The sequence below is a fragment of the Pelodiscus sinensis genome, chromosome 3, assembly GCF_049634645.1.
Source record: "Pelodiscus sinensis isolate JC-2024 chromosome 3, ASM4963464v1, whole genome shotgun sequence".
Lineage (NCBI taxonomy): Eukaryota > Metazoa > Chordata > Testudines > Trionychidae > Pelodiscus > Pelodiscus sinensis.
Genome location: NC_134713.1, coordinates 42,874,982 through 42,899,707, shown reverse-complemented (window position 1 = coordinate 42,899,707; position 24,726 = coordinate 42,874,982). Strand labels below are relative to the sequence as shown.

Sequence of the window (24,726 nt, the reverse complement as noted above, 5' to 3'; positions counted from 1 at the left end):
AACTGCATTTACAAGAAGCTGTTTATCTGCTATAAGAGATATTGTCCTTTGACTCTGAAAATCAAGCTGTGTTCTTTCGGGCTCATGATAGCTAAGATTTTGGAACTGGAATTGTCCAACTATTTTGCTTGAGTATTCATCAGACTGAAGAAGGTTCATCTCAATCAAAGCTCCATTTGGTCTTCCATGCAGGCCAGGAGCAGATTGAACTGTTAAGGGGCTAACATACTTACAAAGCTTTCTGGGTGTAACTGTACTTAAGGTTTATACAGATTGGTGCTCTGCATCAGTGAAGTTAACTCACAAGCACCTTATATTTTAAAGAATTGGGAGTTTCTGTTTTCTCAGAATAATCTCTTTTGTAAACATCTAAGCTTAGAGGGTGTTTCCTTTAAAATAAAAATAAACAAACCAACATTCATGACAAAATATCTATACTTTGAAATAATGTCATCTGTAATCTTATTTAGCTGTATCAAACTGCTACAAATTTGGTCTCTTGCTCAAAGCAAATTAAAAATGATACTTTGGTTGCCATAGGCAACTGTAGAAACTAATATTTTTCTCCTCTGATTTTTCCCCTTTAATTAAGAGATCTACAGAAGACTGTTAAATTAGACACTCTGACCCATATATTTTCCTCAAATTATACTCTCAATATTTCAAAGGGATTTGTGGTTTTCAGCACTCTATTGAGAAGGGAAAAGTATTTAATTATTCAGGAAAAGAGTGACATATGTTTTACAGGCCACTTAAACCCCTGAAGCTCTAAAGTAGATGAGGTTTGTTGTATCTTTTGTGCATCATATAATTTTTGAATCTAAGTGTGGTAGTAGAGGTAATGAATGGCATTACCATTTAAAATTCAAAAGAATAGATTTTATTAATTAATAGATGGCAGTTCAATCTTGGGGAAGAAATCATAGTGAGACTGGAGATCTATTTTGAGAAAGTGTAATCTTTGTCTCCTATCCTAATTAAGCTATTTGTTAAATATTTATTACTCATACTTTTAACTAAAATCAAACACATCAATGATGCAACTCTGTATTTACATCAGAAAATAATGTGGGCCAAGAGTTGTCTTTATGACCAAAATATTACATGTAACTAGCTTCTAGAGAGAAGCAAAATATAAAGTAAGCTCCATACATTTTTGATTTTGGCTCTAATCTTTCTTGTGATTGTGTGACCTGGAAAATGTAAATCAGCTGACTAGACTGGATTATACTACTAAAGACCAACTTAATTTACTACTAATCTCTCAAGATCATTAGATCTAAATTGTTAAAACAATTGTGTGTAGTGGTACAAACTTTGTTTGTTTTAAATGAGTTAGAAGATGGCTGTAAGCAGTCTATAAGTGGTATAGCTTATAATCAGCCTATAATTCCCCCCGCTCCCATTTTTTTCCTCTTTTCCCTCTTCCCTCCCTTCTTCCTTCATTTATTTGCTTCTGGACATCCAACACTTCGGTCATCTGACGAAGTGGGCTTTGCCCACAAAAGCTCATGATACCTGCTACATGTTTTGTTAGTCTTTAAAGTGCTACCAGACTATTGGTTGTTTTTTAAGTTTTTCCTGTTATAGACTAACTCGGCTATCCCTCTGAAGCTTTTGGTATAGTAAAGTAATTTACAATATGTGGCTTTCCAAGGGTGGGTAAAAGAAGTGTGTGAAACAGGAGAGAGGGTAGCAGGGAAAGCAATGACAGGAATGTGTAAGATACAGCACTCCCTTTTACCTTATCTTTTACTCTGCTGTTTATTGCTTTTTCTGTTACAGTATCACCTTCTGCTCTCTTCTCGTCTGTGAAATTACATACAGGGAAAGAAGGGCCTAGGCAAAGCAGAAAGTCTGTCAGTAATCCCACACAGACTTTATATTTCATTGCTTGAAGTGGTGTTATTGCTCTGAATCTGTACATTGTGGGTGAAAATACTTTACCATCATGGAGTTAAAAAAATAGGTCACGCTGTAGTATCCATAGCACTTCATTTAGCATCCATACTTCTGTCATATAAAGTTTAATCTGTCCCAACAAACTGAACAGAATATTTCTCTGGATCCAAGATTTGTTACTTTGGTCCTGCCTGGTGACCTCATGTTTTCAAAGGACAATGACAGAGATACTGTGGACAGGTGGTATGGAACCTGGGACCTCTGCAGCCTACAACATGAGCCTCTGTCTACTGCATGAGCTAAAAGCCAGCTGGCTGTCAGCTAGGGAGTCATTATTCTCTCTGTAAGTCGTCACAATGTCACTAGATCAGATAGAACACTGCCCCCAGTAGGTGTGTGGGTTAAAATTGCTCCATTCCAAATCACTTGACTGAATTTTACTCAGAATTTTCTGTCCCTAGAAAAATCATGCTTAATTTTCTGATGAGAACTGGAGACATCAGTGCAAAGTGTCCAGTAATTTTAACTCACTGAAACAGAATAGGAAAAAATAGAATTTGTATTTTTGTTTAATATATTGTTCAGTGACTGCATTCAATTGTTGTTGCATGAAAAATTCTAGTTTATCCATATTCATATATACCAAAATTAGCATTAATGGGCTGGATCCTTAGCTCTTATAAATCACTCTAGTTTTATTAGCATTAGTGAAGCCACCTTGAATTACACTAGCTGAAAACTAGCCCTTGTCAGGTGCATGTATTGACCTTGGGAAAGGACAATGAAGAATGATTAATGAAAACAGGGCCTGTTTCTGATACGCTTAAAACAGGTTGTTGTATAAAAATTGCAAAGATTACCCAATATTGTTACTGAATATTCAACATGTAAAGGCAGCTGCCACAGTGTGGTACCTCTGACTGCACTACTCTTGAAAGGAAAATAATTGGGTATTTCAAATACAGAGTATGGTAAGTGTCAATGATTTTTTGAGTCTTTTATGGAAACATTGTTATATACATGTACAGAAGTCCACATTTTCAAAATGGACTTGTGATTTTGGAGGGTCCATTTTGATTCTCCTTAAAAGGGCCTGATTTTCAGAGGGACAGATTTCAGCAATTTCTGAAAATCTGGTTCCAGTTTGGGCAGTCAAAAATGTAGGCAACCCCTTTCACTGGTAATCTTTCACTGACAGAAGACTTAAGGATGGGAGTCAGGAGACCTTAGTTAGATCCTCAGCTTTACTATTAGCTCACGATGAGATCCTGGGTGAGTGATGTAAAACTTCTTATCTTCAATTCCCACATTTGCCAAATGGAAGTAAAGATGCATATTCATCTATGCAGAGTTCCCAGAGATCCAGCAGATTTTATCCTATGTATTATTATTTTAACAGTGCATATTGGCACATTACACTTTTTGCTGATAAATAATATCTTGATGCTTAGTCTCAAACAAAACCATCATTTTGATCATGAATTAAATCTCAATATTTGTTTAGTTATATAGGCAAGTCTTGTTCTTTAAGTCAGTTGAGACTTTAATAGGATTAATTATAATTTACACTAATTTTCGAGAGCCTAAATACATGTTAGGCATTTTAGAGAAAAGTTAAAAATGGTCCCTGCCCTAAAGTACTTATGTCAAGTCTAAATTTAGATTGTTAAGTGAGAGAAATGTACAAAAGGGGGGGGGGAGAAGAACTGGGTCCATGGAATATAATCCTCACATCAGGTAGTTTTTCAGGGCAGGACTAAGCTATGGCTACATCTACATTGGCATGATCTTGCGCAAATACTCTTTAACGCAAGAGTTCTTGCATTAAAGTATTTGCACAAGAGAGCGTCTACACTGGCATGTGCCTTTGCGCAAGAGATGTGCTTTTGCGCAAGAGCATCCCTGCCAGTGTATATGCTCTCTTGCGCAAGAAAGCTCTGATGGCCATTTTAGCCATCAGGCTTTCTTGCGCAAGAAATTCATGTTGCCTATCTACACTGGCCTCTTGCGCAAGAACAGTTGTGCAAGAGGGCTTATTCCTGAGCGGGAGCATCACAATTCTTGCACAATAAGCACTGATTTCACACATTAGAACGTCAGTGTTCTTACGCAAGAACTTGCAGACAGTGTAGACAGGCAGCATGTTTTAGCACAAAAGCAGTCGCTTTTGCGCAAAATCAGGCCAATGTACACACAGCCTATGGGTGCAACTACAAAGCACCTTAAACTCAAAATAAGATATTTTGAATCTATTTTGAAATAGCTTATTTTGAAATTTGGTGCGTCTATACAGCACCAAATTTGAAATAATGTGCCATTTCGAGACATCCCTTAGCCCTTGTTTCACGAGCGTTACCAGGATGCTGAAAAAGTGCGCCTGTTATTTCAAAAAATATTTTGAAATAACGAGAGGCTTGTGTAGATGCAGGGTACCTCTGGTATCCCGAAATAGCCATACAGTGTAGATGTACCCTATGAGAATCATTTAACTGATATTATGCAATTCCAGGTATGCAAGTAATGTAGCTGCAGTCAACATAACTTTGGTCAACTTATTGCAGTGTTTACACCATGCTGAGTCAATGGAAAAAAACTCTCCTGTTGACTTCCTCTGTGCCTCTTGTTCTGGTGGAGTACTGGAGTCGACAGGAGAGTGATCTGCGTTAAATTCTGTGGTGGATTGATCACTGCAGCAGCCATCTCCTAGTCTTGGAGAAAAGTCCTTAGTTACAGCATGAGAACACCTTACTGAGCAAGTTAAACCTTTATGCTAATTTATTTATATTTCTCTATGTGTGTTATTTTATGTATATATATTTATCTAAGCATGTGCATAGCACATGTGCATGTACATACACAAAACACACATTTTGTAACCAAATAACCGTCCAATCTTATTCCAATAATTTTTGTCCTCTCTTTTCCTTTCCTCGCCTTTTGTTCATTTCCTTATTAGGTCTAAATGTAGACTGTATGTTAAGACTTCTTTCCTGTACTCATTTCTTCAAAGTACCAAGCATTTAGTGGGATATTCAGAATCAGTTTTCATGAGATATTAAATTGGAAGTCTACGCTTATTCAGAGAGGGGTGTGTGAAGACCCCTTTGTCTTTTAAGCAATCTGATAGAAGTGAGTTTTTAGGAAGCATTTACATGGTGAGAGGTTAGATGCTGGGCAAACAGATTTTTAAAGGGCCTATTCCACACATATTGTCATCCTGAAATAGGCCCAGTGGTGACTGTGTTAGAAGGAAGCAAAGAAGATATTAATTAGCATTAATGAAGCAGAGTTAACATGAAAGAAAACAAATCTGAAGATGTTTATAGAAACAGTGACAAAAGACCTTGAAATTAAGCACAGAAAACTGACACAATTGATCAGATGCTGGTTACCTTATTATTTCCTTTATTGGTCCATATATTTTACTATTGATACAAGAAAATTATTTAAGTTTTCAACCCAGTCAAGGGATAGACTGCTGATCCTGTGGGAGGCATCATGGAAATCAGTGTAGCTATATGAGGGCAAAATATGCATTAAATTGCAGGGCTGGAGATAAAATTATCAACATTTGTTGCTTTTTTTATCAGTACACTTTTTAAAATTAAAAAATATTAATGAAAGTATTTAAAACTAGAAATACTAATATTGCCATGAAATCAATGTAAATAAAGATGTTAGAAAAAACAAAGCTTTAAAAGAAACATTTTATTTGGTAAAAAATAATAAAAGTAATAAATTATTCATGACAAATTTTGCTTTGCATTGTACATATATAGTATATGCATGGCATAACTACCGTTTCATTTAATAATTTCCACTGAGAAACCAGAGTTTACATAATGAGTAACACAGTGTAAAATTGAATCCAGAATAGGAACAGGCATACTAATCTGGCATGTCCAAAACCAAGCTTAATGGAATTTCTGGTGCTTTCAAAACCTTAGTAATTTCTGTTTACTCCTTTGCAGTCAAGCATACCAATTCTGAGGCTTATGCATGTATATAATATCCTATCTATTTTCATTGCATCATGTAATGTACAAACATCAGAAGCAATAGCTACCATTTACATGAGATTTACATGGGATTAAGTGACAATAAAATCCAGATCTGGCTATCCCCTGGGTGTGTGATAGCTAGACATTGTTCCATGAAAACAAAAATACCATATATTTAGATCAGCGTTTTTTTGGAATATGTTATTTGATGCCCAAGTAGTATGATGAGTCTTAGACTATGACAAAGGCAAGCACTTAAGCATATGCTTAACTTTATATTTTAACTTTATGCTAGGATTACTCAGGGTTTAAAGATAAGCACCTGGTTAAATGAATTTTTAAACTGGGTCCTAAGAGCTGGTTACAAATACCGTTAAAATAAGTGGAAAACAATTCGTTTTTTGAGCTCTTTGGTAGAACAGGCAAGAACAGGCATTGTGAAACAGATACATAAATGCACTATGTTCATAGACAAATATCCAGTGTTTTGCATCCACAATAACATCAGTAAAGGAAGAAAATGTTGCTAGTGGTGTCCTACCACTACTGTAATAAGAGACTCCCACAGGAAATATCATCCTTGGCCTGTTACACCCTGCATACTCTACTTTAAAGAAAGATTGTCAGGTGAGCAGTCCCCCCCACCTCCATTTTCTCAACCATGCTCATGTAGAGAGGCAACACCAAATGACAATAAATTTTTATTACGTGTATTTTACTGGAAATTTTTATATGTTCTTCTTGAAAAATATACTGACATTACCCATAGAATATGATTGCATTCAGTGAGGGTATGTCCACACTGTAATTGTGTTCTTCTGCACGAATTTCGAAAGAAGAGTGGGGTTTTTCCAGCATTGGTAATCCTCATTCTACAAGGAAGAAGCCTTTTTGCGAAAGAGCTCTTTTGAAAAAAGGTGTGTATGGATGGAGAAGAGGGAATTCTTTTGGAAGAAGAAGAAAGAGGAAAAAGCACAGGTGTCCTGTGGCCATTCCGTCCATAGCAAGAACAGCTTATATGTGAGAGAGCGTCCATTCAGTCTGGATGCTCTCTTTCGAAAAAGCAGATTGCTTTTTTGATGCATTTTTGCAGTCTGGACACTCTCTTTCGGAAGATATCTTCTAAAAAAAGCTTCTTCCAAAAAAAGCCTGTAGTCTAGATATAGCCTGAGTGTAATATCATAGAATCATAGAATAATAGGACTGGAAGGGACCTCGAGAGGTCATCGAGTCCAGCCCCCCACCCTCAAGGCAGGACCAAGCTCCGTCTACACCATCCTTGACAGATGTCTATCTAACCTGTTCTTAAATATCTCCAGAGAGGGAGATTTCACCACCTCCCTTGGCAATTTATTCCAATATTTGACCACCCTGACAGTTAGGAATTTCTTCCTAATGTCCAATCTAAAACTCCCCTGCTGCACTTTAAGCCCATTACTCCTTGTCCTGTCCTCAGAAACCAAGAAGAACAAATTTTCTCCTTCCTCCTTGTGACACCCTTTTAGATATTTGAAAACCGCTATCATGTCCCCCTTAATCTTCTTTTTTCAAAACTAAACAAGCCCAGTTCATGAAGCCTGGCTTCATAGGTCATGTTCTCTAAACCTTTAATCATTCTTGTCGCTCTTCTCTGTACCCTTTCCAATTTCTCCACATCTTTCTTGAAATATGGCGCCCAGAACTGGACACATTACTCCAGCTGAGGCCTAACTAGTGCAGAGTAGAGCGGCAGAATGACTTCACGAGTTTTGCTTACAACACACCTGTTGATATAACCTAGAATCATATTTGCTTTTTTTGCAACAGCATCACACTGTTGACTCATATTCAACTTGTGGTCCACTATGACCCCTAGATCCTTTTCCGCCATGCTCCTTCCTAGACAGTCGCTTCCCATCTTGTATGTATGGAACTGATTGTTCCTTCCTAAGTGGAGCACTTTGCATTTCTCTTTATTAAACCTCATCGGCTACGTCTACACTGGCCCCTATTCCGGAAGGGGCATGTTAATTTCAGCTATCGTAATAGGGAAATGCACGGGGGATTTAAATATCCCCCGTGGCATTTAAATAAAAATGTCCGCTGCTTTTTTCCGGCTTTTAGAAAAGCCGGAAAAGAGCGTCTACACTGGCCCCGATCCTCCGGAAAAAAAGCCCTTTTCCGGAGGTTCTTATTCCTACTTTGAAGTAGGACATTTTTATTTAAATGCTGCGGGGGATATTTAAATCCCCCGCGCATTTCCCTATTACGATAGCTGAAATTAACATGCCCCTTCCGGAAAAGGGGCCAGTGTAGATGTAGCCATCCTGTTTACCTCTGACCATTTCTCTAACTTGCTAAGGTCATTTTGAATTATGTCCCTATCCTCCAAAGAAGTCGCAACCCCACCCAGTTTCGTATCATCTGCAAACTTAATAAGTGTACTCTCTATCCCAATATCTACATCATTGATGAAGATATTGAACAGTATGGGTCCCAAAACAGACCCTTGAGGAACTCCACTTGTTATCCCTTTCCAGCAGGATTTAGAACCGTTAACAACAACTCTCTGACTACGGTTATCCAGCCAATTATGCACCCACCTTATCGTGGCCCTACCTAAGTTATATTTGCCTAGTTTATCAATAAGAATATCATGCGAGATCGTATCAAATGCCTTACTAAAGTCTAGGTATATGACATCCACCGCTTCTCCCTTATCCACAAGGCTCGTTACCCTATCAAAGAAAGCTATCAGATTAGTTTGGCATGACTTGTTCTTCACAAACCCATGCTGGCTATTCCCTATCACTTTATTACCTTCCAAGTGTTTGCATATGATTTCCTTAATTACCTGCTCCATTATCTTCCCTGGGACAGACGTTAAACTGACCAGTCTGTAGTTTCCTGGGTTGTTCTTATTCCCCTTTTTATAGATGGGCACAATATTTGCCCTTTTCCAGTCTTCTGGAATCTCCCCTGTCTGCCATGATTTTTCAAAAATCATAGCTAAAGGCTCAGATACTTCCTCTATCAGCTCCTTGAGTATCCTGGGATGCATTTCATCAGGACCTGGTGACTTGCTGACATCTAACTTTCCTAAGTGATTTTTAACTTGTTCTTTGTGTATCCTATCTTCTAAACTTACCCTCTCTCTGCTTGTATTCACTACGTTAGGCACACCTCCAGACTTCTCGGTGAAGGCCGAAACAAAGAAGTCATTGAGCATCTCTGCCATTTCCAAGTTTCCTGTTACTGCTTCTCCCTCCTCACTAAGCAGTGGGCCTACCCTGTCCTTGGTCTTCCTCTTGCTTTTAATGTATTTATAAAAGGTCTTCTTGTTTCCCTTTATGCTTGTAGCTAGTTTGATCTCATTTTGTGCCTTTGCCTTTCTAATCTTGCCCCTGCATTCCCGTAGGAAGCGGGGAGAGACAGTAAGTGTTCATAGAGAGTTCAGAGGTTTCTTCCCAAGGGATTTTCAAGCAATTATTTTAGGCTAGATTCCATCCCTTGATACACTTGGGTAAAATTTTCAAAGGTGCCTTAGGCCCAGAATCTCAAACATTTTTAGGCAACAAATGGAAATTAGGTGCTTTAATACTTTGGGAGAGTAGGTCCCATTTTCAGAAGTGGCTTACATACATTTGATTTTCAATAAGATTGAGTTAAGGCTTGTTTTAAATGTATTTAGGCATTATTCTGATTGTGTTGGAACATCTAACCAATTTACAAATCTAAATCTTACTTTAAAATGGGACTGAGGCTCTCTAGGCCAAATCCAATTCTACTGTGAAGCCTTTTTGAAGCTAATTGAGGACTACCAACAAGCTCTCATGTTGATGGAAATCTCACATTTGAGATGTAAAACCAATGTACAGGAAAATTATAAACATCTTAGGCCTGCTAAATCAAGTCACCTTTCTACTGAGGATTGTACTTTTCCCTCTTGATTTAGCAATCTATCTTTGTCAGAAGAAATAGTAATTTTCCATGAAATGTTACAAACTATGTATCATAAGCTTTACTACAAAAATGTACACACAAACCTACATGCCATTTTTAACACCTGCCATGGAAGTAGGGATGTTAAATTTCGATTCATTGGCTAATTGAATAGTTGGTGCAATTTGCACCGACTATTTGATTAGCCGATAACAACTGCCATTCTCATTTCAACAATCAATTTGGGTACTGACTTTAAAAATAAATGTTTGTGAACAAATTAATATTAAATTAATTGTCAGTGACATACTGAAATAGTGCTGTAACCACATTGGCATAGGATACTAGAGAGATGAGGTTTCCCAGACCCAAAGAAGAGCTTAAATCTTCTGAATAGGTTCAATTTTATATAAGCTCAAAATCTTGTCTCTATCACCAACAGAAGTTGGTGCAATAAAAGATTTTCTTCATCAACTGTTGTTTCTCTCATACTTTTCTTATATTTGCTATGCACACTAGTGAGGTCCTGATTATCTTACTGCTTGATACAAGTAACTCTTATTATCTTCAGTGGAAATTACTCGTCTTAGTTAAATAAAATGGCTGTGCCCTGATCCAATGTCCATTGAAGTCTCTGGCAGAACACTCTAATTTTGCAAAGAGATTATCCTGATTAGACAAATACTTAAATTATGACTGATTCAAATGAAAACAGTTCAAGAATGTTTCCATACTTAAAAAAATATATTTGAATGCAAGCTGTTAAAGCATGGCCCTTTGGCCCATATGTAACAAAGAAGAAATTAGAAACTGGAGTTTATAAACAAATTAGGTAAAATCACATTCCATTAATGTCAATTGGTATGTTGCCACTAACTCCAATTGAAGCAAGATTTCCTGCAGAATAGCTAAAAGGAACTCTCTTGTTGTTTGCATTACTTTAGTCTTTGGATATACCTGACGTTTTTAGTGAAATAAGTGTCTACAAGTTTTCTTAACTGGATATTTGCATTAAAATTGTAAATATATCTGCTAACATTTAAAACTAAGTACTGTATGGGGAGCTTACAAACTTACCTGGGAAACGACAATCCACACTAATTTTGTTCCTTGCTGCTCCAAATTTAAAAATTTGTGAAAACACATGTTTTTAAGGATACATTATGGAATATTGGCCTGTATGATAACAAGTTAACTGTATACTGCAGGTTTAACTGCAATTGCAGCCTACTTTCAATAAATCTTGATGCAGCAATAGTTTTTAAATGTTACCCTACACAGTTACAATCATTTCACATTGTAAACAAGTACACCACACCCTGGTTTGAGGGTTACTTTGAGGATTGTTGTGTCAAATACTTTACAAAGATATGTATTTATATACAATATTCAATACTGTAAGTGAGAGTCTCTATTTGTTACCCTCAGAGTTCAATCTAGTCTACAGGGACAATCCATAATATATTAAGCTATGTCTAGACTGCAGAGCTTTTCCAAAGGTATCCCGGAAAAGCTCTGCTGCATCCAAGGAATGTGTCAGCTTTTTTGAAACAGTTTCCAAAAAAGTGGACATGGTCTTTTGGCATCCCTGTATTCCTCTCGGTGAGAGGAATAAGGCATGTTCTGAAAGAGGAGTTTTTTCCAAAATTTGGCTCCTTGTAGATGAGCCGAATTTCAGAAAAGCCCGTCAGAAGAAAAGCAGAAAAAGATACTCAAATTGTGATTTGCAATTTGCGTAACTTTTTCTGACTTTTTTCTGCAGTGTAGACATAGCCTCAAAGTCTGTAAGAGACTTTCAAAAATTAGTTTACACGACTAAATAACATATAAAAATTACCATTTGCTTTTATCACTTTCAAGAGTATATGAATGCTGAAAACACAAAGCAGACCACTTATCCCAGTATTAGTCTATTTTTAAACAGATTTTTAAAACATTATTAATTTTATTTTGAAAAGCATCCTCCCTCTTTTTACTTATAACATACTTTCTGCATGACGGAAGTATCTCAAATTAATCTTACCATATAAACATTATAAACATCTCACATAATACATCTTTTAGATACAGAACTCGTGTAATGACTGAAGTATAACTACTCTATGTTTATTACATAAAAGCATATACATAAATTCCAAAGTTTTAATCCCTGCAAAAACCCTTCTAAATTTTACAGGCCTGCCCAACAAGTTAAATATTTAAGCCTTGCTCTCTTTGCTATTTTTTTTTTTTACACAGTCCTCAGACAATATAGGTTTTATTTATTTTTATATAGTAAATTTCCAAACTTTTGCATAAATCCTCGAAGCTTGTTGTCATTTGGCTGTAATGGATGGTATATGGTTGAGTTGTAATGAACCATCTGATTGCCCCTTGCATAGTTATTCCCTAAGGTTTTGCTTTTTGTTTCTGGGAGAGGCATACTGTTCTTTAGTGCATTTTTTGATGATTCACCACCAGAGCTTTCCACTTTTAAGAATGGTTCAAAGCGACTATAAACACGTCTTTCATTCAAATGAGATCTTAAGAACTCCTCTTTGTGCTTTGAGTTTCCAGGTTGGGATGTCATTGTGCTTGCTCTTTGTGGACAACTAGAAACAGGTGCAGTTTCATGAGTAGCATTAATTATAGCTTCTTTCACTTCTTGATACTGGATCTGTTCAGTATTAAATCTTGGAGTGGATGCATCTCCTATAGTTTCTAAGAATGTTTCTCTGGGGCATAAAGTTTGACACTTATTACTGCTTTCATCAAATGCTGGTTTTGGAGACTTAGGTGGCTTGGGAGACTTAGGTGGCTTGGGAGACTTTGGTGGCTTGGGAGACTTTGGTGGCTTGGGAGACTTTGGGGGGCTCAGAGTGACATCCTCTTTACTTTTATGCAAGCTGCCTTGTGAATTGGACGATGTGTTCCTCTTTCTTCTTGGAGAAGTATCATCCTTAGTTTCAGATATTTTAGGCTTTTGGTTCTCTTCCCCTTCCGAAATCAAGGTGTCAGAACTGCTACACAGTCTATAAAATGCAGGAGCTTTGTTTTTTGACAAGTTTTCCTTCTTCTCTGGCATGAGATTCAGAAGTGACCTCAGTTTCTGGGATCCTTTTTTCAGAAAACTTGGAGAATTCTTATTTTCTTTTTTTGAAGTACATTCTTTGCTAGGTTCCTCTCTGCTATCTTCAGCTAGAGCAGCTACAGAGCTTTCCTTTGTGGCAATGGGCCCATTTGATTCTCCTGTGAGATTTGTATCCTCATGTTCTAAGTGGTTGGTAACACTATGAAAGCTTTTAGGGATTTTTATTGTATCCTCTGGGGGCTTTAGGTTTTCTGGCCGCTTAATTCTATGTCTAGTCAATGTGCTGTACACATAGCTGGATGTCTCTTTGTTGACATCATGATTCAAAGTGGACTTGGAGTTGTCAAATATAGGGAAACTTCGCCTTTTTAGTATATTTTCATTTTGCTGGTTCTTAACATTTTCTGCCTGTCGTTTTACAAAGAAGGCTGTGTTTATGTAGATAGATGAGTCTCTTGTGGCAACTGGATATAAATTAGATTTTTTGTTTTCTGCAACCTGCATTCCAGGCTTTTCCAGTTTCTCTGAGTCTGGTGGGACATTATTGCTGACCTCTGTTGATTCTTTGTCAATAACAATTTTCACCACTGGGATGTGATTGGGTGTTCCTTTAGGTGTTTCACTTCCCTCTGAACCAACAATAGTTGAATTTGAAGAACTTGCACAGCTGCTTACTTCCTGCTGTTCTGGCAAAGTTGGCTTAAACACTAATGATGACCTCAGGCGAGAATGAGAATAAAGGGCATGAGCTTTAATATTTTCAGTGGTGTCATAGCCCTCAAACCTGTCACTGATTGCTGATCCATTGCAATTTGTAGCAGCATCCGATTGATCATTTAAGTATGACTCAATCCGCCAGTTACGTAGAAAGGATTTTGTAGTGTGTTCAAGGGTCGGCATCCTCTGTTGGAGATGACGGATATGACTATCTGTTCCATTAAAAGACCTCCTCACAATTGAATTTCTTTCTGCAATATTTATCTTTGGCTGTGTAAACCGATCAGCAAAACTTTGCTGGGGTGTATTGCAGTTGTTTGTATAGCCTCCCTTTAATGAAGATACAATACTAATGCTATCCGATGGCATCTTCCAAGTATTTGATGGATTATTAGCCCGATTAACAGCTCTGTTTAGCAAAAAGTAAGGAGTCCTTTCTGGGTTTTCGCCAGCATAACTATGTCTTTTCCAGTGCTCATTTTTGTCACTGGGTTGATACTGCTGAATTTTATTTTGCCTGTTAAAACCTGGATGAAAAGGTAGTTTGTTGTAGGTTTGATTTCTCAAACCATATTTATCTATTTCATTTACTGCATATCTTCCTCTATTTTTCAAGTAAATGGGATCTAGTTTGTGAATCTTGTCTTGTCTACCAAAAAGATTTCGTTGGCTAGAAACTGACGCCAAAGAAGACTGTGAATGCTGATATGTACCATTCTCCCAGAGGCTCCTGTGACTATTTACCCTAATTAATTCTGGGGCAAATGAACTAGGAACAGAGGAACGGGCATACAGTGTCCTAAACTCTTCATCAAAGGATTCAACCAGTTGTCCTGTGATAATTTGAACCATGCTGAGATTGTTTTTTTCAAATGACCACATAAAGCTGAAAGCAGAACAAATCACAATTAGCAATACTCTAAAACTTTTGTACAAATGCTTCATACCCCCCCCCCCCCACTCTTATTATGAAGGTCTCCACCCAATTTCTGATTTAGGAGGCACATTTTCTCATGCATAAATACTTATTCTTGCAATTAACTGAGGGCACAATTTATGGCACTTAGGTATGGAGAGTCTGACTCAAGTCCATTTGACTTCAGTGAGAGACTTACCATTGATTTCAGCGGGAACTGCATGAAGCACCTAACTATCTAATTGTACTTACAAATACTATGCATTTCAAATTGTTTCATTGCAAGAGTTGGATAGTTAGGAGTATGCGTGCAAATAATTTCGCTAGCAATTAATAGCGTAGGTAAAACTGTAGGTACAATTATTTTGGGATGCAAAATTAGCCCTGAAATTCATTGGTCACATACAAAAATTAAGACAATTGTATGCACTTTTTAATCAAGAAAAGTAATTTGTGCTGTGATATGAAAATAGTAAATTAGGAGTATATATGCAAAAGCCTTTCCATAGTTTTGAATAAACTAAGAGATTGTTTAAAGAAACATTTAGCTTGCTGCAAGCTCAGATGTGAATATATTCTGAACTAGTCTGCTGTGGACTGTTATCCCTGCTGCTACACATTAGAAGTTTTTTAATGCATATCAGTGTAGCCCACTTTAAAAGACGACTAGATCAAAGCAAGTTAAACTTTGAATGTGATTTAGCAGGACACAGGCAGACAGTTAGCATCAGGTAAATCACACCCCAGCTTGCCAATAACTAATTATTGCTGATGAGAAGCTCTAATTAATCCTCAAAAATATGAACACTGTAATTGTTAAGTAAACTCTTTCAGTGAACCCTAAGATTTGGGTCATGAAATCTTTTCATAACACACATAATATTTTGATATTGGAAATCTAGCTCTCCTGTAGTGTGTTCAAAATGACAGAAGGATGTGCCAAACAGCATCTGCAAAAAATGCAACTCCCTCCCACTATAACTATTGTGTCATGTGGCTGTATTAATGCCAATGGAATTAAAAAGTGCTACTCCAGATGGAATCCTATGTCACTGCAAAATTCATTACCCGGCAGATTTCTTTACTTCCCCACACTAATATAACTTTTAACAGGAAGCAAAGGGAAGCCACAGTGCAGACAGGTTGGTGCAGGCTCCCGGAGCAGCTGGTAGAGATATGAATCACTGCTAGAAAGATGCATAGAGCAGTTTTACGTATGTGAGAGAGAATTGTGTGAGAGAATGAGAGACACTGTCCTTCTTGTTCACCTTTGCAACATGCTCATTATGGAGGGGCTGGGCTTTGGTGTGTTTCTGAGGAGGTAGGAGTGGGCAGGCTCTGTCCTGTCAGACAGAGGACAATGGAGTAGCTAGCCTGCTCAGTGAAATGTTCTCACTGTCTTTGTGGAATTCCCAAGTGCAAAAGTTTTAAGTCTCCTTTACACTACCAGAGTAGTATAAAGAACAGCATTGGCCTTTTAAATGCTTATGGAGTTTTAATGAATAGAACCAGTGTACATTTTTGAACTGAAAAAGAAATTCCTATCAAAATGTGCTCCCTGAACTGATTGCTACTGACCCTTTTTGGAGATGGTAAGTAGCCAATACAATATATGAGTTTGATTCCCTGGCTGTCACTTGCTCTTCAGTTGCCTGTGTAACATTGAGCATATGGCTGCGTATATTTCTTGACTAATAACCATAAATAAAGGGTCAAACCTAGCCATATTATTTCCTTCAATGATTTCCTTCAATGCTCCCCACTCCCAATGTCTATTCCCTGTATTGTAACTTAAATACACTATTGAAATAATTGAAGCCAGAGTAATTATATGTTATTTTGACAAATAAAATACACAGAATCTTGTTAAATTTTAAAATATTGAGTGCAGAATTGTTACGTTTTTGGCACAGAATTTCCCCAGGAGTAAAATGTGACACCATGATGTCTTTATTAAAACCAATATTATGTAGATTACATTTGTAACAGATATATGTTTATCTTATGATCCCACGTTTGGTCTTCCTTGTGTTAAAATAATAAACAAAAACTTAAAATAAAGGTATTAAGCAATATGTTAGTGTCTGTTTGTCATGATTGTTCAGTTAATTTGAAAGTCTCTTATTTGTTCAATTAGTTTTGTATTTTTCAGGAAAGATACAAGAAAATGAAAATATAATATAATTACATTAAAAGGTTAACTTAGTGAGCCACATAAAACAGGTTCTATTTCTCATTCATTTTCAATGAAGTTAATAAATGAGCACTTTGTACTTTTGGTTTAAAAAGTCTTTAATTTTAACTAATTTTTAGAAGACAAATTCAAACATAATAATCTTTGTTGCCACAATAGTTACCAACATTTTTTTTAATGGAAGCTTAATTTCAGCAGAAATGGATGATTTAGGCCCCAAAGTGCCAGGTCTTGAAGACTGCTATTTTCCAAAATGCTTTTCTTTGAAACATAGTAATTTTCAAAGTCACATACACACAGACACTATCATCTGAAAGGTATTATCTGCGAAAGATGTCAGATCAGTCAGATTCCCCCTGCACCTTCTTATATCCATTCACTTATGAACCTGTCACTTCTCTCACCACCTTTTACTCATCACATTTGAATTTGATTAGCTGAGTATTACAAAGCATAGAAAACCAGATTGTCAGCTGGTGTACACAGGTAGAACTCTATCAGTCACCAGCTGAGGCTCTAGCCCCATACTGTATTTGAGAGGCTCAGAGAGAGAAATGTTGCAAGAAAAGCAAATAAAAATGTCCAATAAGATGTAAGACAAAGTTAGCCATCCTCTTTTTATCTTACCTTATTTTTACAGTCCTTTTCCAGTTCCTCGTTATGTAAGTTATGCCAATTTATGCTCCTTTGCACATATTCACTTATTTTTATATTGTTAAGTAGGTATAAGTTGGTCTAAGGGAATCTAACCAAGTATAACAGAGTCCAATTTACCTTACCTTATACATCATCATTTCTGAATTTGGACCACAGTGTAGAACACAAAACAGGAAAGAATAAATTAACGATGCATGTATCTGGAGAACTATTACAGATAGAAGTTTAACAGCAGAGCTTATGAAATATACCTTTGTGGCATTTTCTAACATGAATATTAAGATTAATTTAATGGTATGGCAAAATACTGAGTTTCTCATTCCGTTTTTACTTATCTCTTTGAACAAAAGCCAAATTGAGTCAAAATTTGGTCCTATACTATGTTAATTATCCACAAAACTTCTATGTCAGACTTATTAAATGATATGCAATATAAATAATACCAAAGTTAACATACAGTAAACTGACAATGTTCAGAAATAGCAAAATTACTTAGAGACATATTCTGATTACCATCAAGAAAACATTCTGTTCGCAGCCTTGTATATTGAACTTACCTGTAAGTACCATACATGACTTTTTTACAGTCAACCAGAAGAAATTTCTGTTCCATTTTTCCATAGAATTTTGCCCCTGTCTTGGAATAATAATCTTGTCCTTTTACTGTCCGCACCCTCATATTCTGAAAAAGATTACAGAAGAACTTTAAAATGAGCAAAATGACTTTTGAAATCTATATTTAAGATTCTAAGGCCTGGTACTACAATTTTAAGTATCTGGAAAGTGGTGGGGGGAGGAAGAAAAGATGATTACTGCACAGGGAAACCCCATGCATCATGGATAGTAAGTCCTGACCTAACTTCTCACCTGGGAGCCCTTTCTAGACTTTAAAAGGGTTAACTGTACTTTTATGTCTCTGAGGGTTTGTCTACACTACCACCCTAGTTCGAACTAGGGTGGTAATGTAGGCATACCGCACTTGCAAATGAAGCCCGGGATTTGAATTTCCCGGGCTTCATTTGCATAAGCCGGCCGGCGCCATTTTTAAATGCCGGCTTGTTTGAACCCCGTGCCGCGCGGCTACACGCGGCACGGGCTAGATAGTTCGAACTAGCAAGCCATTCCGCACTATCTGTACACCTCGTTCCACGTTCCATTTAAAAATGGTGCCGGCCGGCTTATGCAAATGAGTCCTCCGGGGCGAGAAAATCCCCGTTCGTAACTCGGGGACTACCTGTACATTCTAGAGTGAGAAGAACATTTCACTTTAAAAACAAACACTACAGGATTCATCTCCTAAGCTGCCACTACATTTACAATTTCCTACATCTTAAACTTGCCAAAATCTTGTATCTTGTAAGAGTTCCTTTAGGTAATATATATTTACCAAATCATACAAATTACAGTAAAGTGTGATTATTTTAATACATTGAAGAACATTTCTGGGAAAACAGAAGTTCACTAAAAATTTTAGAAAAATACCCTAGAGTATTTTTACTCTTTATTCTTTTAAACTATCTCAAGAAATCAGACAGTTCAAGGAGCCTAATGCAGGGGTGTACAATAAGTGGCCCACAGGCCAGACACAGTTCGCCAGGGTTAGTCTCTGGTGGGCCGCTGGTGCTTTATTGACCTGCATGTCTGCAGTTATGGCTTCTTGCAGCTCCTATTGGTCGTAGATTGCCATTGCCGCACCACTTGTTGCAGCTACCATTGGCCAGGAATGGCAATATGCAGCCAATGGGAGCTGCAAGTGGACATACCTGTAGATGCACAGGTAAGTAAAGCACCATCGACCAGTTACCGGCTTATTGCATACCCCTGACCTAATAGCATCTGAAATCATAGAATCATAGAACACTAGAACTGGAAGAGACCTTGAGAGGTCATTGAGTCCAGTCCCCTGCCCTCATGGCAGGACCCAGTACCGTCTAGACCATCCCTGGTAGATGTCTATCTAACCTGCTCTTAAATATCTCCAGAGATAGAGACTCTACAATCAAAACTAGAGGCAACTGCTACCCACAATCAAAATTAGAGACAACTGCTAATGGACAAAGGTATGCTAAATTACCAATTGCTGCTGCTGGCAAGTTATTCCACACTGTGGCTCATTAGCTTGTGTGATACTGCATTATTAAAATATAGCTATGCACAATTGCAACAAATCTTATACAAAGTATGTCAGGTAAGATATAAGAAGTTACAATCTATCAAATATGAGTATTCCGTTTTATATGCATATAGCATTTTTGTGTCTGAAGTTATGAATACTGACTATATACCTGTATTTCAAATGTATGTGCTCATGGGAATACATCCACATGGTAGTTTGCATCTGGTCTAGGCAGCACATTGTGAATGGACTAATCAAGTTGATGGTCCATAAAAAAGTCACTTAGCTTGCACAATACATGATGGAAGAAGCCTGTTTCTGCACAAAGAGCCTTCATAGCAATATTTTAGTCAAAGAATGGGTAATAGTTGCTCCAATGAACCATCAAATAATGCATGGGCATGTGACCCTGTACTCCATTTTATGCCTATAGTTTCTCACAAACACTGAGAACAGTGTTTATACCTTCTCTACATGGAAGAAGGTATAAAAACCCTGAAACCATCTCCATTTTGTCACTTTCCTGCTCTGATTTTTGGACTATGGACTTACACTAACAGAAACATTTCAACCAATGGTCTGAGGACCTTCTAATCGCCTGGAAGTTACCCAAGACTTAGCAAGATAATGGTTTATTCCATCCCAGGTACAAACATGATTCAATAACTTTGCAATGAGTGTATTTAATTGTTTTCCTTGACCATTATAACTCTCTGCTTCTTCTCTTCCCTTCAAAAAACCTGAAAACGAAAGGACTGGCAGGATCTGAATTATATATTGAACTGGTTAAATAGATGATCTCTTTGGATTAAAAGAACCCTTTGATTAAATTGGCTTTAAAAACAACTCATCATTAAGTCTAGTGGTTGGGGGCTCAAACAATTGTTGTGATGTCTAAGGAGACCACATTTCGGACTTATTGTTAATCAGTGTGCTGAGACAAAAGTTTACTTTTTGTTATTGATTTGGTATATTTATGGAAGAATAACAACTGGTGTGGGGTGGATCTGCCTCATTTCCCAGCGATTTGTCTTGAAACTATTACTCTTAGCTATGACCTACTAAGGCATGGTGACAGCTTGCTGTGTATGTGCATTTATCTGCCCACTGAAAGAACGGCTAGAAATCTAGTATAGTAATTGTCATTCTGTAATGAGCACCTGCATAGCACTTTCATCTTCAAAGATCTTTATTAACATTAATTAATCCTCACAATCCTTAACATTAATTAAGCCCCGCTTCTGCTGCTGGCTGCCCTGCTGCTGCCCCATCTGGCCAGGGATCCCTGGGGATGGTGCTCACCCATGCCACTGGACCACAGATTTTGCTGGACAACAAAGAATCTGAGATTTCGGAGGTTCAACCTGTACACTAATTGTTTCATAACAAGCAGCACTGAGCTAAGGTATAGGACACTTTCAAAAGTGCTTTTTCCTTCTCACGGTGTTTTTTTCTTTTACTGTATTAAATGTTTACTGTCAGCAGAGTTATTATAACCATGTTGGTGTGAGGACATTAGACAGACAAGGTTGGTGAAGTAATATCTTTTATGGTATCAACTTCTACTTGTCAATGGGAGAAGTTTTGAAGCTACAAAGAGCTTGAAGTACTAAATAATATTGTCATACTATCATGCTTTTTCACTCAAGACAACTTAGTGGGGCTAAAAAGAAGACTTGGACCTGTAGAAAAGAAGCAAAGGTTTGGGAACTTGAACTTTTTTTTTCTGTCAGGCAGGAAAACACTCTAAGTGAGTTTATTTAGTAACAGTGAATTGACAGTGTATTTTCCTTATACCCTTAGTTCTATTATCTCATCCCCTCCATTCATTACTTTGTACTGATTGTTTCCTCCTTACTGAAAAAACAAAATTAATGAAATAATGGAACTGTAAAGATTAATGCCAGTCATTACCCTGACCAGTTCGACTATTCAGTGTATCCTTTCCCAAACATCACCTGGTAATTTTAATCTTTATTAGACTATGATTTTTCTGGCCAAAAATTGTCTTCTTATATTTCTCTAGGACCTGAAGGCATTTTGAATAATACTATATTATAAATGCTAATAAATAAGAAAATAAATTATAACTTCAGTTCTTAAATATGACTGAATAACTCTAAATTCAATGGAATGTGTGCTCACCTATCTAAGTGAATAGTTTGACATCCTATTTTTATCAGCAGCAAGTCTCCAAGGTGATAGAAAAATATAATGAAAAGAATTTTTCCAAAAAATGTTTCATTTCAGTAGATTATATTTGTGGGGTCTATTTTCATCATACTTTATTTGCTCCCAAGGTGTTTACAAATTATAAAATGTATGTTTAATATTTTACCTAAATAATTTTTTTAAAAGAAAAAATCTGCATTTCAAACATTTTTTATTATTAATCATATTATTGTGGACCTTCTGTAATATCAAGGTATGTGATCTGTGCAATGGCTTTTGAATTAGTTTCTGTTCTGCTATTATGGCCTGGTCTAATGTCCTTTAAAATGAATGGAGAGATTCTTAATGACTTCATGGGACAATAGATCAGATCCTTACTTCTTAGTTTGTAAACAGATGTAATCCCCAGTGAAATTAAGGAGATCTGTGTGCTCCTATCTGATGGCAAAAGTAATACTATATTTTACAAGCACAGCAAAGCATCTATTGAAATATAGCATTGACAAAATATAGTGGATCAGATTCAGCTCTCAAGTTCACATATGCAACTTTCATTGTGGGCATCTGAGGACAGATTTTGCTTAAAGGAAATAAACATAATTCTTTATCATGCAGTATAACAGAAATGTCATCATTTTCTCATCCTTCCATTTCAGTGAAAACATAAAGGGTGTATCAGGAGATAAATATTCCCTGGCAAATTTGTTTTCTCAACAAGCAGCAGCAAGTCTGTTTCTTATTTCTTACATGAGAAGTAAATACAAGTGTTTGCAAACTACGAAGTCTATCACATACCCCACCTTTTATCTAATAAAGCATGATGGTCTGACATCAGCTGAACAAGTTGAATCACTTCTCAGGAATTATAAAACATGTTCAAGCTGTTTAATTTATTTATTATTTTATAATAAGAACTATGTACTTAAATTTAAAAGGAGACAGATTCCAGAGATGCAGTACAGTAATATTAGGTGCTTTATTCTTGGATATTCTGGTTCAATTTTTATTATTCATCTTATTACTTACTTATTACCTGTCAATCACTCAGGAAAAAAAGAAGGCTACACTTGATTCTAGTAAGTTTTTTAAATAATTTGCCTCGACAGTTTTCATTAGATAGATAGCCCTCATCAGCTGAAGGGTCCACACTAGTGTGAACAGAACACATCCATCCCCTGTTGTCCATTCCCAGCTTCTGGCAGACAGGGACTAGAGATACCTTATCTCTGTTCCTCGATAGCCATTGATGGACCTATTCTGCATAAATCTATCTAAATCTTTTTAAAATTCTGTTTAAAAGTCTTGGTCTTCATAGAATCCTCTAGCGAGGAGTTCCACAGGTTGACTGTCCACTGTGTAAAAAAATATTTCCTTTCATTTGTTTGTTTTGCTGCCTATTAATTTCATTTGGTGACCCCTAGTTCTTATTTTATGAGAAGGAGTAAATAACACTTCCTTATTTACTTTCTCCACACCAGTCATAATTTTATAGACCCTATCGTACCCCTCCTCAGTCATCTCTTTTCCAAGCTGAAAAGTCTGAATCTTATTAATATCTCCTCATATGGCAGCTAAAATATTTAGATTCTATCCCTCTACATATGTTTCTTAATGTAGAAAGACAAATATTTCATAAATAAAAGTGAATATAATCATACTGAATATTCACAAGGACAAATATACGGTAAAGCAGTTTATAGGAAAACACTGACAAAACGGAATCCAGTGTCTTTTGGCATAATTTTAAAATAAAATCCAATGAAAGGAAATAACTGTTTGTTTCTTTAAAAAAAGGAAGGCCAATATTTTGGTTTTGTCAGCAATTTGTATTTTCTTTATGCTTATATTTTGCAGGCTAATTTACAAACAAACACAAAAAAACTGATTAAGTCCTCCCAACCTATAATATTCAAAAAAGAATAGCATTATTCATAAAATAAATTACATATTTTATTACATAAAATAAATCATTATTAGCTGTTTCCTTTCCTTTCTAAAAAAAAAAAAAAACTATCGTTGAAGAGTACTACATAAGAGTTAGGTATTGTAGAAAATATGAATTTTACTGTAAAACATGAGCCTTACCCTTAATCTCTGAACTTGAACTCCCTGTTTTTCTGTCATTTTAAGAAAGTGACTGAAGTTGAACTCATCAAGCAGAATATACACAGCAATCCCTCTGGTAGATGCCTCTACAATTTCTCTGAAGATATCAACATCTGTAAACATATCCATAACTATGGCAATGACCTGTTTAAAATAAAAAGGAGAAACTACTATAGTAATTTTGTAAGTGTATAAGATCAAAATGCATGTATTTCTAAGCTCAAAATACATAATATTTTGCATAGTGTACAGTATATAATGAATCAGTATTCTTTAAATGGCAAAAAGGTGTACATTTTTCCCCATCTAAGATAGTTAACATGGAATCGTTTTAAGACAATTTGATCTTATATTTTAAGAAAGTACACTAGTGGTTTACATGCTTATGTTTTATTAGCCGAGTACCACTTGTATGACACGTTTACATATATCAAAGTTTGCCAAAATCTGATCCAATGGTTGTCCAGAAAAACATACCAAAACAAAGAACAGTGAAACCATTACTGTAGTTTGGCTATAGAAAGAGAGAAGTAGGCATTGTTACTGTACAAGGCTCTCAGTCTTCATTTGAAATACTGTTTTCATTTTTGACCACCTGATATAGGACATATGCCCCCACCCAGAAGTGTGGGAGGCAAAAAGAACAATTCCAGCTTTCATCAGATGGGCCTATCCAGCACTTTTAGCAGATGAAACATCCACATAAGTCAGTCAGGGTTTGGTTCAGTAAGAATTGAGAAAGAAATGCTGAATAGAGACCCTTGTTAGGCTTAGCTTACCAAAAACAAACAGATACATCTGAATAAGAAAATAAAATACCTATCTTTGCTCTACTTTGCGCTGGTTAGGCCTCAGTTGGAGTATTGTGACCAGTTCTGGGCACCGCATTTCAAGAAAGATGTGGAAAAATTGGAGAGGGTCCAGAGAAGAGCAACAAGAATGATTAAAGGTCTA

General features: G+C 36.6%; 1 protein-coding gene across 1 annotated transcript in view; it reads right to left on the bottom strand.

Moving 5' to 3' along the window:
• Positions 1-11,909: 11,909 nt before the first annotated feature.
• The window catches only part of FAM83B (family with sequence similarity 83 member B), a 55,589-nt gene continuing 42,772 nt past the window's right edge, over positions 11,910-24,726 (bottom strand). The window contains exons 3-5 of the mRNA XM_075923631.1: positions 23,752-23,916; positions 17,936-18,060; positions 11,910-14,497 (exon numbers count right to left, since the gene is read on the bottom strand). Coding sequence (XP_075779746.1) covers positions 12,082-14,497; positions 17,936-18,060; positions 23,752-23,916 — 2,706 coding nt within the window. The 3' untranslated portion in view covers positions 11,910-12,081. The remainder of the gene's footprint in view (positions 14,498-17,935; positions 18,061-23,751; positions 23,917-24,726) is intronic.